The sequence below is a fragment of the Aythya marila genome (assembly GCF_965140915.1).
Source record: "Aythya marila genome assembly, chromosome: 17".
Taxonomy (NCBI): Eukaryota; Metazoa; Chordata; class Aves; order Anseriformes; family Anatidae; genus Aythya; species Aythya marila.
In genome coordinates, this window is record NC_139058.1 from 9553657 (window position 1) to 9571512 (window position 17856).

Below are 17856 nucleotides of genomic sequence, written 5' to 3' on the forward strand. Positions count from 1 at the left end.
CCCAAAAGTTTAGACCATGTCATTAAGTGCACAGCCCAAACGCTTTTGAAATTCAGACAGGCTTGGTGCAGTGACTACGTTCCTGGGGAGCCTGCTGCAGTGTGCAACCACCCTCTCGGTGAAGAACCTCTTCCTGATGTCCAGCCTAAACGTCCCCTGCCTCAGCTTAACTCCGTTACAGTAGGTCCTATCACTGGTGTTTACAGAGAATAGGTCACCTGCCTCTCCACTCCTGCTCAAGAGGAAGTTGTAGACTGCAATGAGGTCCCCCCTCAGCCTCCTCTTCTCCAGGCTGAACAGGCCCAGCACCCTCAGCCGCTCCTCATAGGTCTTCCCCTCTAGGCCCTTCACCATCTTCGTCGCCCTCCTCTGGACGCTGTCCAACAGTTTAATGTCCTTTGTGTACTGTGGTGCCCAGAACTGCACGCAGTACCAGAGGTGAGGCCGCACCAGCACAGAGTGGAGCAGGAGAATCACCTCCCTTGACCGACTGGAGATGTTGTGCTTGATGCATCCCAGGATAGGGTTGGCCTTCCTGGCTGCCAGGAAGAGGCACATAGTGATAGAACAAGGGGTGATGGTGTGCCCATGGCAGGGGGCTGGGGCCAGGCGGGCTTTAAGGTCCCTTCCCATCCAAACCATGCAATGTTTCTGTGATTCCCCGTTCATCGGACCGTGCCCGTTGCCTCTCGTGCCAGTACCTGTTGCCTCCAGGAAGCGCCTGTCTCCATTTCCTTGGTGCCCCTCCAGGAGCGGTCCCTCAGCTAAGACACCTGCTGGCCTCTTGCTCCTGGGGCTGACAAACGCCAGCCGTCCACGTGCAAGCGGCGCTCTGAGCCCTACGCCATCCTCGGGGCTCCTGCTAACGCAGCCGCGGCCGCTGGGGGCCTCCTTAACCCAAGGCACTTTGCTGGCCCCGGTGTGCTGGGGGTCCTGCCAGTCCCTGGGGCCTCTTCTGTTGAGCCGCTGCCACCTGCTCTGCCCCTGTGTGCCTGGGCAGGCACCGGCTGTGTTGGGGAAAAGCAGCAGCGGCCACGGACATGTAAAGCTGTGTGAGGGGAAGATGGGGCAATGCGGTGCTGAGGCCGGAGGTGTCTGCACCTCACAGCGGTGCTGTGGGAGCTGTGAGCGCTGCGTAGTACCCATAGTACCCGTAGTACCTGCCAGCCCCTGTGTCCATGCTCTCCCTGGCTGCTTGGTTACATGAGTGCAGGGCCCTGTCTGAGGCAAGGGGCTGCGTGCGAGCGCTTTGCGCCTGGGTGCTGTCACGTGTCCCCAGCACGAGGCCGGGGACAACCCCTCTGTGCCTGCGGTGGAGGGGCTGGGCGGAGAGGTGGGGAGCGAGGTGCGGGACGTGGCCAAGAGCGCGGGGCCGCATTTGCATGGAGGGGCTGTGCTGCGGCCGCGCGGGGGTTTAAGAGGGAGTCGGGGTCCGCGACACAGCCCCGTCGGCGTGGGGACGCGCAGCTGGTGGGATCTCGCCATGGCCTGGGCCCCTCTCCTCCTCGCGGTGCTCGCCCACACTTCAGGTGCTCTGGACACACTCGCTGCACCCGGCTGGGCCCTTTGGGCTGCTGCGCGCTGAGGGCTGTGCGTGTGGGGCACTCGCTGAGCCCATTTTCTCCCCTCTCTCCTCTCCCTCTCCAGGTTCCCTGGTCCAGGCAGCGATTACTCAGCCGGCCTCAAAGTCGGCGAACCCAGGCGACACCGTACAGATCACCTGCTCCGGGAGTGGTAGCTACTACGGCTGGTTCCAGCAGAAGACCCCTGGCACTGGCCCTGTCACTGTGATCTATGACAATACCAAGAGACCCTCGGGCATCCCTTCACGATTCTCTGCTTCCACATCTGGCTCCGTGTCCACGTTAACCATCACTGGGGTCCAAGCCGAGGACGAGGCCGTCTATTACTGTGCGGGCAGCTACAGTAGTGATGGTTTTAAATTGACACAGTGACATAATGCAATGGGGAAGTGATACAAAAACCTTCTGCCATTGCAGGAGCAGCTAGCTCCCTGCTGTCCCGTCAGATGGTGGCGCAGGTCCCTGACTCAGCTACAGCCTCGCAGCCCAGATACAGCCGCTGCCCTGGGGCATCACTGCAGGGACTCAGCCTGCAGAAAGCACCAGGAGACCAGAATGTGTGGATCGCTAAATATTGGTATGGCTGGTACCAGCAGAAGAACCCTGGCACTGGTCCTGTCACTGTCATCTATAGCAACGACAAGAGACCCTCAGGCATCCCTTCTCAATTCTCGGCTTCCAACTCTGGCTCCACGAACACGTTAACCATCACTGGGGTTCAAGCCGAAGACGAGGCCGTCTATTTCTGTGGTGCCTGGGACGACAGTACTAAATTGTCACAGTGACATAGGGCAATGGGGAAGTGATACAAAAACCTCCTGTTATCACAGGAGCAGTTGTCTCCCTGCTGTCCCCTCAGATGGTGGCTCATGTCTCCATCTTAGCACATGCCTTGGGGCCCAGTGCTGCCGGTGGCCGTGCCTGCTGTCCCTGCTCTGCCCTCCAAAAGAGTCCCAAGGCTGTGCCTATCCCTCAGGGACGGGATGGCCCCAGCAGACCCATCTCCGACCCATGTTGCAGGACCCAGCTTCTGGGAGGAGCAACAGCTACAGGTGGTACCAGCAGAAGACACAGGCACTGGCCCTGTCACCGTGATCTACCACAACAACAAGAGACCCCTGGAAGCCCTTCATGGTTCTTTGGTTCCACATCTGGCACCACGATGTCGTGGTTTAACCCAGCCGGCAGCTAAACACCACGCAGCCGTTCACTCACCCTTCCCCCTCCCTCTCTGGGACGGGGGAGAGAAATGGAAGTGAAGCCCGTGAGTTGAGATAAAGACAGTTTAATAACAAAGGAAAATAACAATAACAAAATAATAATAACAATAATAATAATAATGATACAATGGTGATAATAGGAAAGTAATAATAATATGTACAAAAAAGTGATGCACAATGCAATTGCTCACCACCTGCTGACCGATGCCCAGCCTAACCAAGCAGTCCAGTCCCCTCCCTCCGGCTAGCCACCCCTATATATTGTTTAGCATGACGTCAGATGGTATGGAATACCCCTTTGGCAGGTTTGGGTCACCTGTCCTGGGTCTGTCCCCTCCCAGCTCTTACTGCACCCCCAGCCTGCCTGTTGGCAGGACAGAGCGAAAGGCTGAGATGTCCTTGCCTTGGTTTTGTTTAAGCACTGCTCTGCAACAATTAAAACATCAGGGTGTTATCAGCACTCTTCTCATCCTAAGCCAAAACACAGCATTCCACCAGCTACTAGGAAGAAAATTAATTCTGTTCTAACTGAAACCAGGACACACGAACACGTTAACCATCACTGGGGTCCAAGCCGAGGATGAGGCTGTCTATTTCTGTGGTGCCTGGGATGGCTGCGCTGGTCACGGCGAGTCCCAGCAATGGGGAAGTGAGAGGCCAAGCTGCTGTGGTACCAGGGCCCCTCGGGTGCCTGCTGCTGCAGCTTGGGCCTGGTGTAGGGCCAGGAAATGCCCCCGTGAGCTGGGTCCTGCTGTGTGGCACGTGCCCCGTTCCTGCACAACCCCTCTGTGCTGCCTGCAGGAGCCAGGGCAGAGGAGCAGCAGAGTAAGGGGGAAGCGCAGGTGCTGGGGCTGGGGAAAGCCCCAGACGGCTGGGGCTGGCTCTGAGCTGGAGATCGTCTCCTCCCACCCTGCTCCACGCTGGGCCGGCTGCTGCCGCCTGCCCAGGGCCTGTCCCGTCTTGGTGTGAAGGCCTCCAAGATGGAGGCTCGGCACTGTGGTGGTTTTACTCGAGCGGACAGCCGAGCCCCACCACAACCGCTGTCTCAGCCCCCCGCCGCTTCAAAGAGGAAGGGGGAGAAATTACAACACGAAGAGCTCGAGGTTTGAGATGAGAGTGATTTCACAGAATCATAGAATATCCCGAGTTGGAAGGGACCCGTGAGGATCAAGTCCAACTCCTGGCACCGCACAGGTCTACCCAAAAGTTTAGACCATGTCATTAAGTGCACAGCCCAAACGCTTTTGAAATTCAGACAGGCTTGGTGCAGTGACTACGTCCCTGGGGAGCCTGCTGCAGTGTGCAACCACCCTCTCGGTGAAGAACCTCTTCCTGATGTCCAGCCTAAACGTCCCCTGCCTCAGCTTAACTCCGTTACAGTAGGTCCTATCACTGGTGTTTACAGAGAATAGGTCACCTGCCTCTCCACTCCTGCTCAAGAGGAAGTTGTAGACTGCAATGAGGTCCCCCCTCAGCCTCCTCTTCTCCAGGCTGAACAGGCCCAGCACCCTCAGCCGCTCCTCATAGGTCTTCCCCTCTAGGCCCTTCACCATCTTCGTCGCCCTCCTCTGGACGCTGTCCAACAGTTTAATGTCCTTTGTGTACTGTGGTGCCCAGAACTGCACGCAGTACCAGAGGTGAGGCCGCACCAGCACAGAGTGGAGCAGGAGAATCACCTCCCTTGACCGACTGGAGATGTTGTGCTTGATGCATCCCAGGATAGGGTTGGCCTTCCTGGCTGCCAGGAAGAGGCACATAGTGATAGAACAAGGGGTGATGCTATTAAACTGATAGCAGGCAGATTTAGGGTAGATATCAGGAAAGAATTGTTCACTCAATGGCGGTGAGGCTCTGCAACAGGCTGCCCAGAGAAGCTGTGGCTGCCCCATCCCTGAAGAGCCCAAGGCCAGGCTGGACAGGCCTTTGGGACACCCGGTGTGGTGCGAGGCAGCGTGCCCATGGCAGGGGGCTGGGAAAGGTGGGCGGTAAGGTCCCTTCCCACCCAAACCATGTGGTGATTCTGTGGTTTGTAGTTTGTTAGCCTGTTCCCGTTGCCTCTCGTGCCTGTTGCCTCCGGGAAGCGCCTGTCTCCATTTCCTTGGTGCCCCTGCAGGAGCGGTCCCTCAGCTAAGACACCTGCTGGCCTCTTGCTCTTGGGGCTGACAAACGCCAGCCATCGCCGTGCGAGCGGCGCTCTGAGTCCTTCGCCATCCTCGGGGCTCCTGCTAATGCAGCCGCGGCCACTGGGGGCCTCCTTTAACCCAAGGCACTTTGCTGGCCCCGGTGTGCTGGGGGTCCTGCCAGTCCCTGGGGCCTCTTCTGTTGAGCCGCTGCCACCTGCTCTGCCCCTGTGTGCCTGGGCAGGCACCGGCTGTGTTGGGGAAAAGCAGCAGCGGCCACGGACATGTAAAGCTGTGTGAGGGGAAGATGGGGCAATGGGGTGCTGAGGCCGGAGGTGTCTGCACCTCACAGCGGTGCTGTGGGAGCTGTGAGCGCTGCGTAGTACCCGTAGTACCCATAGTACCCGCCAGCGCCTGTGTCCATGCTGTCCCTGGCTGCTTGGTTACATGAGTGCAGGGCCCAGTCTGAGGCAAGGGGCTGCGTGCGAGCGCTTTGCGCCTGGGTGCTGTCACGTGTCCCCAGCACGAGGCCGGGGACAACCCCTCTGTGCCTGCGGTGGAGGGGCTGGGCGGAGAGGTGGGGAGCGAGGTGCGGGACGTGGCCAAGAGCGCGGGGCCGCATTTGCATGGAGGGGCCGTGCTGCGGCCGGGCGGGGGTTTAAGAGGGAGTCGGGGTCCGCGACACAGCCCCGTCGGTGTGGGGACGCGCAGCTGGTGGGATCTCGCCATGGCCTGGGCCCCTCTCCTCCTCGCGGTGCTCGCCCACACTTCAGGTTCCCTGGACACACTCGCTGTGCCCGGCCGGGCCCTTTGGGCTGCTGCGAGCTGAGGGCTGTGCGAGTGGGGCACTCGCTGAGCCCATTTTCTCCCCTCTCTCCTCTCCCTCTCCAGGTTCCCTGGTCCAGGCAGCGATTACTCAGCCGGCCTCAAAGTCGGCGAACCCAGGCGACACCGTACAGATCACCTGCTCCGGGGGTGGTAGCTACTACGGCTGGTTCCAGCAGAAGACCCCTGGCACTGGCCCTGTCACTGTGATCTATGACAATACCAAGAGACCCTCGGGCATCCCTTCACGATTCTCTGCTTCCAAATCTGGCTCCGTGTCCACGTTAACCATCACTGGGGTCCAAGCCAAGGACGAGGCCGTCTATTTCTGTGGTGACTACAGTAGTGATTTTAAATTGACACAGTGACACAGTGCAATGGGGAAGTGATACAAAAACCTTCTGCCATTGCAGGAGCAGCTGGCTCCCTGCTGTCCCCTCAGATGGCAGAGGTCTGTGACTCAGCACTGCCCTTGGGGCCCATTGCTGCAAGTGACTGTGCCTGGTCTCTCTGCTCTGCCCTCCCACAGATCCCCACCGCTGTGACCATCCCTCAGGGACGGGATTGCTCCAGCAGCCCCGTTCCTGCCCCAAACTGCTCCCTGGTACCCCTGTGCTCCCAGGCTGCTCCCCGGGCCCTGATGTCTTCCTCCCTGCCCGGCTACAGCCACCAACCACAGCCTTTCCTGCATGCAGCAATGCCTGCACCCTTTTGTCTGTCTGTGCACCTGCTGAGGTCCTTTGCCACGTCCATGATGAAGGACCACCTCCCCTGGGGTGGCACATCAGGACAGTGCCTGCTGTCCCCCACGCAGCCCACTGAGAAGGAGAGACGGACTTTCAAGATGCATTTTGTTGTCCTTCATTGCTGTCCAGTAAAATGGAACTGAAATCCCATTGACCCCTCAGAAATGCTTAGAAACTACTCATCCAATACAGGTGGTTTCGGCTTCAACTAAATGTTTTGCAGGTAGTTTTGATGACTTTTGTCATTTGCACCAGTGCTTAAGCTTTCGCAGAGGCAAAAGAAACCTCTGAAACAGAAAGTATTTCCAACCACAAAGTCCTCGATGTATCATTTGTTTTCTAGTGACTCAGGAGATTCACCAGCTATGTCTCTTTCTATAACCACTTGCAGAAACCACAGCATTTGAATATTTTTGAGTTCATTTTTAAGTCAGTGCCTTCATTCCAGCTGCTCTGGCTGGGCATCCACATCCCCTGCACATTTTCTTTTCCTCTATGGAATGATGCCGGCAGCTGGGACAGGGCAGTGGTGCTCCAGTGGGGTAAAGCTGGGCCCAGTGACCTCCCACCCCACCACAGTAATAGATGGGGTGGGAGGGATGGTGTACAGCCACCAAAGGCAGGCTGGCCAGGACTGGGGGGGCTGCCCTAAAAGTGGCCAACAAGCAATCGGTATTTGGGAGGTGTCTGAGTGGGGATCTGATGCGTGACTTCAGCCAAGACCTTGGCCAATGGTGGCACAGCTGCTGGATATCCCCTGGGAGAGATGGGGAGGATGCACAAATACCGTCCCCACTCCATGACATGCAGCAGGCAGCTGGGCTTGGCCGCACACAGGGCTGGGCTCCCGCTTGGGCTGCATCTGCGCAGCCGTGCACTGCTGCGGGTGCTTCCTTGGTGGTGGGACCCAGCTGATCGCCCTCCATAAGTCGCTCCGTCTTCACTGACAGTCGTTCCCAGCAAAGGGTGAGTGCCCAGGTTCTTCCTGGCCTTTTTTCATTTGTTTTCAGTTGGTTTTGTTTTTGTCCTCCAACTTGTCTATTTGGTTGTGGTAGCATATCCTCAGTCTGTCGAGCCACACTGAAACATGCTCACGTACCTTTCCCTGATGGGCAGGAAGGTTGCACAGGCTGACTGCTCTGTGCTGCTTGCACAACTCTTTTGGTCCTTTGAAATCTGCAGAGTCCCTGCTGGTCACAACCTGGGCTGCATTATTTGGGTCTTGTTCAACTTGTCTGAGTGCAGGAGCTCCTTGGTAAAGATATATTATAAAGATCTGTTTGCTGGGTGGTGTGGTTACTTAGAGTTATGAAACAGAGCTCTTTCTCCTAAAGAAAGCTCCAGGTGTGCATTATGATTTGATGAGGGAATGTACAGGGGGCTGAAATGGAAGGCTTTGGGTCTGAGCAGACTGGCTGGTCTGGCTGGCCAAGGACAGGAGTGCCTTGGCTAGTGGGGTGCTGGTGACTGGGAGTCCTGCAGACAAGCACATCACATTTCCTCTGGACCTCCTACCTCCAGGGAAGCTCTTTTAGTTTGGCAAATGATCTGTCCACAAAGACTTTGAGTTATTGGCTGAAGGTGATAGGGGCAGCACTGGAAATTTCCTGCAAGGTCCAAAACCCTGCTGGTACAGCCTTGACCATGCTGTGAAGGCTTTCCTCCTAACTCCACGGGGGCAGAACAGCCCCGGCCCTGGAGCATCACGTTCCCTGGCATGGCACCTCCCTGCCTGCCCTGTCCCATCCCTCCTGGGCAAGTCTCTGCTGTCCCTGTGCCCTTCCTTCTCCCCGTGCCCAAATCCCTCCTCTCTGCCCTGCCTTGGGCATCATCCAAATAAACACTGGGCCAGTGCTGCCCTTGCAAACATGTCTTCGAGTCCTTCCTCCTTGGTCAAATATGATCACGCCACCACCATGAGCCATGGCCCTGATCAGCTCGGAGCTGAACTTCTCACTGCCATGTCCTGAGCTCGCTGGGTTGGTGAATGTTTCCTTTTCTTAGGTGAGGAGATTCCTCCACACTGCAGCGCTTTGTCTGGGGTCTGTCCCTGTGCTCAGGGGGCCAGGAGCCCTCCCTGGAGGAATGCTCTGGCAGCAGGGATGCTCTGGCAGAGCCAGGGAGTGGAGCAGGAGCCCTCTTGGGTGCTGGGGCTTGCTCCACGGGGGCTGGTTCCATCTCCTGCAGCAAACACAGGAGCACTGAGCATGGCTGCTGCAGGGCCCTGCTGCAGTGGGGGCAAGGGAACAGCCCCAGAGGGGACACGGGGGCACATCTCCTGTCCTGGCCCCAAGCGGCACCAGCGGCTGGGCTCCAGCACCACCACGGGGGCAGCGTGACAACAGCTGGGGACATGAGGAACCTTCATTCCATCACTGCCATCCCATCGTGTCCATCCTGTCACCTCCATCCCATTGTGTCCATTGAGGAACCTCCATTCCATCATTTTCCATCCTGCTGCATCCATCAGGACACCTCCATCCCACCACCTCCATCCTAACATCTCCATGGGACCCAAGACTGCCCCTGCCATGGCGTGGGAGGTTTTTGCATGGCCCTGTATCACTGTGAGGTGTATTTGGGGCCGGGACCATGTTGACCGTCCTGGGTAAGTCGCTGACCTCGCCTCGGTCTTTCATGGCCTGCCATGAAATTGTGACATTTTGTCGATTTTGGGTGATTTGGGGGTTTTTCTCGGACTTGGCGGTGGGCTGGGGTCTGTCGCCGGTGCAGAGACGGGCTCTCAGCGCGTTGTCGCGGGCTGTGTCTTGTCCCGGCGGACTCTGGTGTGCACCACAGAGGACTTGGGGTTATTTTGACAATTGAAAGATTTTAAAATTCGGCCAGAAAATGTGCCTGAGTTCTGTCTCTGCCAGAGACAGAACTTTTCAAAAAATCAGAAAATTTCAGAAAATCAGACTTAGGTTGATAAGAAAGTCAATTTTTGTCTTTGTCAAGAAATTAGTTGATAGTCTTTATTGTTAGACCTTTCCTCTTGTCCTAAGGACTTAGTCCTCAGGACTTAGTCCTCAGGACTAAGTACTTAGACTAAGAGGACTTAGACTAAGTCCTGAAGTTCTTCGTCCCCGGTCCCTTCTTGCCGGGGACCCTGAAGTGGCCCCGGTGCTGTTGGTGAGTCCGGGTGACACTGAAATGACTTGTCCTTGGAAACTGAAATTCAATTTTTCAGAGGTATTGAGCGTGCTGTTCAGGTAAGTGCTGTAAAAAAAATTGTTATTTTGCTAAAAAGCAGACAGGAATAACTTTATTGCTTCTGTGTTCGTAATTTTTAGAAGAAATTAGCCAAAAAAAAAAAAAAATCTGACACAAATCACTCAGCATAAGTCCAAGAAAAGTGTAGTTTACCAGTTTCATCAGCAGAAAAAATTTTAATTGGGGGTTTCTCGTGTAGATAAAGATACAGATTTAGATTTGTGGCTATCGTACATTTCATGAGATAGCCATCTCAGAAAGTACAAATATCCTTTACCAGCCTTTACCATGGTGATTTTTAATTGTACTTATTTCTGAAATGAGTCTGAACATTCCTTAAAGCAGAGCTGGCCAGAAAATTGGCTGCTTCGTCTTTAAAATTTTAATTAAAATTAAAAAAATAGCCACACAACAGGAAAGAAATGGCATTATGGCAACTAACCAGAGTTCTAAAACTGAATCAGATTCAACAAAATATATATGGTTGAAATTGTGTTTGTGTGTGTATATATATGTATAAACATACATATATGTATAAACACATATATGTATATATACATATATGTGTGTATATATATGTATATACATATACATGTGTAAACATATATATGTATATATACATATATATGTGAATATATATACACACATATATATAAAAGATAATGCTTATATAAATATATATAATATACATTTATCATAATCATGTACATAATATATAATACATGTATATGTATATATGATGTATATTGCATAATTTATATATATTATATTAATATATAGTTATATATTTATATATTAATATATCTATATATGTAATATATGTGTGTATCTATGGATAATATATCTTTAATGTGTTTTATCTGAACACAGATCTATAATATATGTGTATATATATATATATACACATAGAGTGTCTATACGTAACACGAGGGTTTACGGATGTGTGTGTGTTTTATACATACAGCCTTATACACACGCACACATACATAGGTGGATGTGTGTGCCCTATCTCTGCCTCCACTGGGGCCGTCAGTGACGCGCTGTGGGTCAGGGTTGATGCCAGCTGGGGTGGAGACGCGCGGCGGGGCTGCTGTGGTGGGGTCTCACGGCCTTCTCCCCCTCTCTTGCAGGCCAGCCCAAGGCGTCTCCCACTGTCCACGTCTTCCCGCCATCCGAGGAGGAGATCAGCTCACACAACAAGGCCACCCTGGTGTGCCTGATGAGCGACTTCTACCCCAGCCCGGTGACGGTGACCTGGAAAGTCAACGGTTCCGACCGGAACAGTGGCGTGGAGACCTCTGCGTCCCAGAGGCAGAGCAACAACCAGTACATGGCCAGCAGCTACCTGACGCTGAGTGCTTCAGACTGGAAGAGCGCCAACTCCGTCGTCTGCCAGGTCACGCACGACGGCAAATCCATCGAGAAGACCCTGAACAAATCCGAGTGCTCGTAACCCCGACGGGGCACAGCCATGAAGACAGTGGCTCCTCACTCTTCCCATCCCTCTTGGCCACTGCTGGTGACAGCAGCCCCCCCTCCTCACCCGGATGTCCCTCTTCATGCCCCCGCCACCCCCCCATGCCTGTCCCCTGGTCCTGTCCCCCTCCGCCGGGTGTCACACGAATAAACACCAACACTGAACTAGCGCTGGCTCTGCATCCGTGTCTCTGTGTCCTTGTGCGCGCCAACTGCCCCGTGCGGAGCGGGGTCAGCCCTGGTGTGGGGAAGGGTTGGGGCGGAAGGCACACACTGGTAGTGCTGGGAGTGCTTGGGGTTCCTGGCTGAGCACTGGGAACACTGATGCACCCCCCTGGCACCTCCTACACCAAAGGCAGGGCACTCTGAGGCAGTTTGGGGCAGTCTAAGCACTGTGCTGGCACTGAGAGCTTGGCCATGGCCTTGTCCCTCACTCACTGGCGTCTGGGTGCCGGGTCCCTCACAGGGACTTGCTGCCCTTGCTGCGTGTGCTGGGGACATGGCCAGTGCTGGCTCCGTCCCTGTGTGCTCAGTCATCCCGGTGTCCTGTGGGTGGAGATGCCGGAGTGGCCGCTCACACGTTACGCTGTCCCCGTGCCTCATGCCTGCAGCAGCCTGGTCCCCACACCATGTGCCCCTGTGTGTGTCCCATCCCCATCACGGCCTCAGGGAGGTTTTCCTGTGGCCCCCACAGGGCAGCTCTGGGCAGAGACCCTAGCAGCCAGCAAGCAGAAAGATCTGTGTGGCTGTCAGCCCTGTGTGCTCCCACCGAGTCTGTCTTGTTTGCCTCAATGTCTCCATCCATCCGGCCCACCCCAGCACATCTGCCCATCCACCCCATTTACACCAACATCTCCACCCACCCAGTCCATGCAAACACCTCCATCTATCACGTCCACCACAACACCTCCACACATTCATCTGTTCGTCCCGCTATCCCATCTACACCAACACCTCCATCCACTCACCCACCCACACCAACACCTCCATCTGTCCCACCACCCTGTCCTCTGCCCACCCCACGTCTCCATCCAGCTGTTGGTGGGTGCAGGAGCAGGGGCCAGCCACACTCTCAGGACAGAGATTTTTGTATGGCCTTAAACCGATGCTGGAGGAGGGACACAGACACCTGCACTTGGTGCAGCACTGAAGCCAAGTCTGGCTGTTTTCTTCACTGTGGAGTTGTGACATTTCAGTGATGTGGGGGACTTTTCTCCACTTTGGGAAGGGGCTGGGAGACATTGATGTGCACTCAATGGCACTGAGGACAGTGTTTGATGGATGGGATCGGTCTCAATTTCATTTTCTTCCTCCAGCAATTGAGTTTTGTCAGTGGAAGGTGAAATCCTGCTTTGTGCCCCGTGCCTCTTTGTTGGGATTTCCCCAGGGACCAGCAGTTCTCCCCCAGCATGTGCCGGACTTGTGGCCTGCAGTCGCCGTGTCCCTGAGCTGAGAGCTGGGACCTGCTGAGGGGGTGCAGAGCTCCTACGCGAGGATTTCTCAGGAGATTAAGCCAAAACTACAGTACAAATACCCTGCCAAATACAAACTCTTACAGATCCGGGGGGGCAAAGCTTCTGCCCACTGCCCTGCTCCTTGCCTGGCCAAACCTCCAAGGGGTCAGCGCCTGCTGGAGCAGCAACCCCAGACGTGCCAGGAAAGGAAGGGCCTCAGACAGCCCCTCCGTGGCACCGGGGCTCTCTTGGGCAGCAGCTCCCTGCCACGCAGGTCCCCGCCAGCCCCATGTCCCTGCCCAAATCGCAGCCCTCTGCCCATGGTCACAAAGCCAAGCCCTGAGGCAAACTGCTGCAGGCTGCCCTGCTGCAGTGGCACAAGTGCCAAGATGGGCTCAGGGAGGGTGGCTTTTCTTTTCCTTCCCCTCTCGGGAAGCTGGAGATTCAGTGCTCCTGACAGATCTGGCAAATGGTGCCCTGAGGCTCTGGCTGGAAAATACTGTGCAGGGGTTCCCAGCTGTGAGCTGGGCTCTGGCTTCGGAATTCAGACTTTGGAGGGGGGAACTCACTAATTATTGATTAAAAGATTTTGCTAAACCATTTCCGTAAGCAGCAGCCCACTGAGGAAAGCGTGCTGAATTATACATCACAGCGCCGTGCTGCCCTGCCTCCCGCAACAGGGCCGCTTTGCACCCAAAACAGGGCCTTGGCATGGGGCGAGGCAGTGCCACCCGTGGGGGCACAGCAGCGCCCTGGCTGACCCCCCCAAGTTGACCCCCCTGCTGTGGTGGGACTTGCTAACGAGAAAACGTGCTGATGGAAAACAACCCAGGGGCTCCGCACCCAGCTGCAGCTCTCGCTCTCGATCTGCGGTGTCCTTTGGTGAAATTTTAAACAGTCGCCTTTTTTTTCTTTTTCTTTTTTTTCCCCAGCTTGCCATTAATTTCAAATCGAGGGGGACCTAATTTAGTAAATGACATGCTTCAGGAAGGCTTTAATTAGCTGCAGACGGAGGCAGCTGGTGCTCCCGCAGGGTCTGGATTGCACAGGGGGCTGCGTGCCCAGGCTGGGGGTCGTGGTGCTGGCTCAGCGGGGGCTCCGGGTGGGGGGGCTGATAAATGGGGGTAGTTTCTCTCTACCAAAAGGCCAAATCCCCTCCACATCTGTGCCCCCAACCAGCCGGGGCGTGCTCTCTTTTCCCACCCATCACCCCAAATCTCACTGCCGGTGAGCCTGGGCATCCCCACCAGCTCGTGGGAGCTCGGTGGGTTGGGGCGACGTGGCAGCAGCTCCTGCCATGCAGCAGCAGCGGGGCCGGGGCACAGCAGGGCGGGGGCGTCCCCAGCCCTGTCTCGGCAGCTGTGAGCCACGCAAATAGCCGAGTTTCCTGGAGGCAACAGGGCTGAAACTCGAAAGCAAGAGCCGGGCGCTCAGAATAGCCTCAGCTGGCCGGTGGGAGCAGGCAGAGGGGCAGCTCGGTTTAGGGTACAGGGTGAGTGTGAGGCCCTGGGGGCTGCCCGCCCCCCCCAGCTTTTCCAGGAAGGTGTGGGGCAGCATATCCAGCTGCAAGGGGTCTCCAGCTGCAGGGGCGCACAGTGCTGAAAGCCCCTGGCCCCACCAGCCCCACCGTGCAGCTGTGCGGGGTCGGGGCGTCCCCGAGCTAAATTTACTCCCCAGTCTCCAATCAAAACTTGCGCTGGGGGGCCCGAGCTGGCAGAAAAAAGGAAGTGAAACGGTCTCCAGCGAGCGCTGACGTGTGAAGCAGAGCGAGCGCCGCGCCAAGCAAGCGCCGCGCCGCGCGCCTCGGGCTGGGCCGAGCTGGCCTGGTCTGGGTCGAGCTTGGCTTCTGCTTGGGGATGGCAGCACCGTGCCAGGGTGGGTGCCCAGCCTGGGCGACCCAGCACATACACACACACGCACACACACGCACATACACACACATGCACACACGCACACACACACGCACACCCTGCCTCACCGAGTGCACAGGGCCCCCAGGATGCGGCACCGCCAACCCCACACAACCGGGGCTGGGTGCGCTGCTCTGCCCATGGCCCTGTCCCCATGTGCCACGCCCTGCCCATGCTGGGCCCCCTGTTCCCACTCCACCACTGGGTCAACCTGAATCCTTACTGACAGATGGAATTACTCCAGTAATTCCTGCCTGCCTCCAGGCAGCGCCATGGCTGAGCTTGTCCATGACACTGCGACCTGCCATGAAATGCACGAGGCAGACTCCCAAAATACGGAGCAGATTTCCCAGAATGTGTGAAATAAAATATATTAGGAATGTTCCCCCTGCAGCACATCCCTGGCTGCAGGCAGCTCAGAGAGCACAGCTTCCATTGCACCATGATTAAAGGGGAATTAAATGAAATTAATAAATGCTTCAGGCGGGCTCAGCAGCAAGTACCACCTGACCGAAATCGCCCGCTCTCAGAGAAGAAAAAATTTGCATGGCAGTGGCAAAACAGCAACCGCCCGCTGTACAGCTGGGCAGCCCGAGCAGCCCTGCCGCTGGGATGTTTTTTTCTGGAGCCATGCACTCAGCCCGCGCGGCGGTAAATAGCAACAAATAGAAACTGCATGGCTTGTCCAGGTCATAAACAAGCTGAGCCAACTCAAAAATAAACACCTCTGAGCTGCTTAAAAATATTTGTCATTTCAAGTTTAGCGTGTTAATAAAGTAAAACTCCCAACAGAGCTATGCACCTGTTCTGGAAAGGAAGCAAACACTTGTTTTCTGCCGGTGTTTACTGTAAAAAGCCACGTTTCCTGATGCAGGTGTGCCAACAAAGCCATCTCTTGATGTCCTGAAAACAGCTCGTCTGAAAAATGAACGTGAGTTGAGCTTCATCACTGTTTAAGACTTCCATGAACGGGTTTGTAGCTTGCTGTTGGGACACATCGGGAGCAGGCACAGTGCTGGGGCTGGGGAGGTGGCAGCGGGGAGGCAGGAGCGGGGCCAGGCCCAGCGTGTGTGCAATGTGTGCAGCGATGTGCTCTGCCCCAGGCCCTCGGGCATGAGCAAGGTGCTTGTTTCACTGAGCCGTTTGGGGAAGTTTTTAAGCCAAATGCTGATTTTTCTCCCCACTTTGACAGCCTGACAGTGCCAGAGTTGTGGCATGGGGGGGAACTCACGGGAGGTGATGGGGATGTGGTGTGCACCCCGGGGCTGGATCCTGCACCCCACACAGCGCTGCCCCTGCCAGCAGCCACCGTGCTCTGAGCACACCCCATCCCCGGACAGACAGACGGCCTTTCCCCAGCCCTCTGCAGCCTCCCTGGGCCAAGTGTTGTTTTTTAAGTGTTTCTGCCATGTTTTTCAGCATTTTTAGAAGGGCACCGCGAGCTGGTCATCGCATGTATGTGCAGCTGCACATCACCAGCCCCACAGCTGGGCCTGCGCTCCCCTCTGGCCAGATGTGCTGACCGCAGCCACGGGGCTCAGGGGCAGCACTTTCTCTTGCTAAAAATCGCATCCTGGCCGAAAACATGCGGCCACTTTGGCCAAACACCAGCTGGCGGCCAGGAATAGCCATGGCCACGGCACGCTCGGCTTCCTCGGAACAAACTTTCCAGCACGCGGCACTGAGAGCGCCGCTGCCTGGCATGGCAGCCAGCAGGGCCAGGAGCAGAAGCTCATTTTGGGCTCCATTTTGGCAATGGCTCAGAGAGGGGGTTTCCAGGCAGCTCCCCAGTGATGGTTGCTGGGGTTTGGGAAAATGGGGGGTGAAGAGCTTCTGCCCCCTGACTCCAGAGCAGGCTCTGGTCTCATTTTGCTGCAGGGAACTGGGGGCATGTCAGTGCAGCAGTTTGTAGAAGCACCTCAAACACTGCAAATGCTGCAAAGTGCAGTGATAACACAAGAAGTAATGGCCTTAAATTGAAAGAGAGTAGGTTTAGGTTAGATACCAGGAAGGAATTGTTCACTCAATGGCGGTGAGACTCTGCACCAGGCTGCCCAGAGAAGCTGTGGCTGCCCCATCCCTGAAGAGCCCAAGGCCAGGCTGGACGGGCCTTTGGGACACCCGGTGTGGTGGGAGGCGGCGTGCCCATGGCAGGGGGCTGGGGAAGGCGGATGTTAAGGTCCCTTCCTACCCAAACAACGCGGTGATTCTAAAACTGGGCCATGAAAGTGCCCATCATGCAGCCATGTTGAACACTGAGGCTGAACCATGGATGCAGTGAAATTGTGTGTGTGTGTGTCTGAGGGGGGCTCACATGGCCAGAGGGCTTTGTGCCTCACTCCCCAGAGCCACCTGGTGCCACTGTGGCCACAGAGACTGGTCCCCTCCAGCCACAGGCCACCAGTGGTCCTGCTGGGCCCAGGGCCGCTCTGTGCCACGCTGCTGCACAGTGCCCCACATTTTCCTGGGGCCTCTGCTGTCCCCAGCCACACACAATGGGCTTCCTGCACTGCTCCTGGCCCTGTCCCCCTCCCCAGGCTCACCCATGGGCATGTTCAAAGCCCCTTAATGTGGGGACACCACAGGGCACAGAGGACGCTGCCCTAGGGCAAGGTGGCAGGGACCAGCCTGCAGCCCCCACACCGGCCGTGGTTCACCAGGGGCAGGCACGCAGGGTCGAGTGTGGCCCCACACGTGCCGGCTGGCCCTGGCCCCAGGCACCCTCTCACCCCCTGCACAGCACTCATGGAGCCCTTGCGGGCAGGTCAGTGCTCAGGGCCCTGAGCATGGCCGCTGCTCCAGGGCGGTGACGGCCGGAGCTCGGCTGCAGTGACCAAGCCGGGCCGTGCAGGTGCAGCACCAGCACCCCCGGAGTCCAACAAACTGCTCCTCCAGGAAGGTCTCAGTCCGGACCCAGCTCAGGCTCGTCCCCTGCCCTGGTCTGCAGTCAGTGCATGGGGTCATTGCCAGACACCTTCCAGGCCGCCTGCCTGAGATGTCTCTTCCCCTCTGTGGACCTCAGTGGGAGCCCAAAGGCCAGACGTGGGGGATACTCAGGCACCCTCCTGCACCCATGGGTGCTGCAGCCCCCCAGGAAGCTCCGTCTCACCAGGGGTTCCCATCCACCCTGCCGTGGCCCTCTCCCAGGGGCTGTCCTGAAGGAGCCAAGCTCGGGCAGTGGCTGTGGGGGCCACAAACACTCTGTGGCTGCCAGGGGTCCCCTGGGCTCCCTGGATCTGCAGCGCACCCACACCCCAGCCCTGGCTGGCTCCGTGCAGGCCCGCAGCACCGTTTTCCCCCCAGAAATGA

General features: G+C 56.6%; 1 protein-coding gene and 1 long non-coding RNA gene across 15 annotated transcripts in view; both read left to right on the forward strand.

The window, feature by feature from the left end:
• The window catches only part of IGLL1 (immunoglobulin lambda like polypeptide 1), a 58323-nt gene extending 46970 nt beyond the window's left edge, over nucleotides 1-11353 (forward strand). For 8 of the 11 annotated variants that reach the window (XM_082773805.1, XM_082773807.1, XM_082773803.1 and 5 more), the window contains 2 exons: nucleotides 9067-9102; nucleotides 10838-11353. In XM_082773805.1, the coding sequence (XP_082629931.1) occupies nucleotides 9067-9102; nucleotides 10838-11160 (359 nt within the window). In that variant the 3' untranslated portion in view covers nucleotides 11161-11353. Of the gene's footprint in view, nucleotides 1-1432; nucleotides 1530-1647; nucleotides 1936-9066; nucleotides 9103-10837 lie in introns of those variants that run through there. The other 3 variants (XM_082773811.1, XM_082773802.1, XM_082773810.1) reach the window with 2 other exon arrangements.
• LOC309884664 lies at nucleotides 5603-9051 on the forward strand. 4 transcript variants are annotated; one of them, XR_014318654.1, is made up of 3 exons: nucleotides 5603-5696; nucleotides 5815-7460; nucleotides 8499-9051. It is a non-coding gene; the product is annotated as an uncharacterized lncRNA (long non-coding RNA). The 4 variants fall into 4 exon arrangements; XR_014318655.1 differs by having other exon boundaries at nucleotides 8682-9051; XR_014318656.1 differs by having other exon boundaries at nucleotides 8715-9051.
• Nucleotides 11354-17856: the final 6503 nt, after the last annotated feature.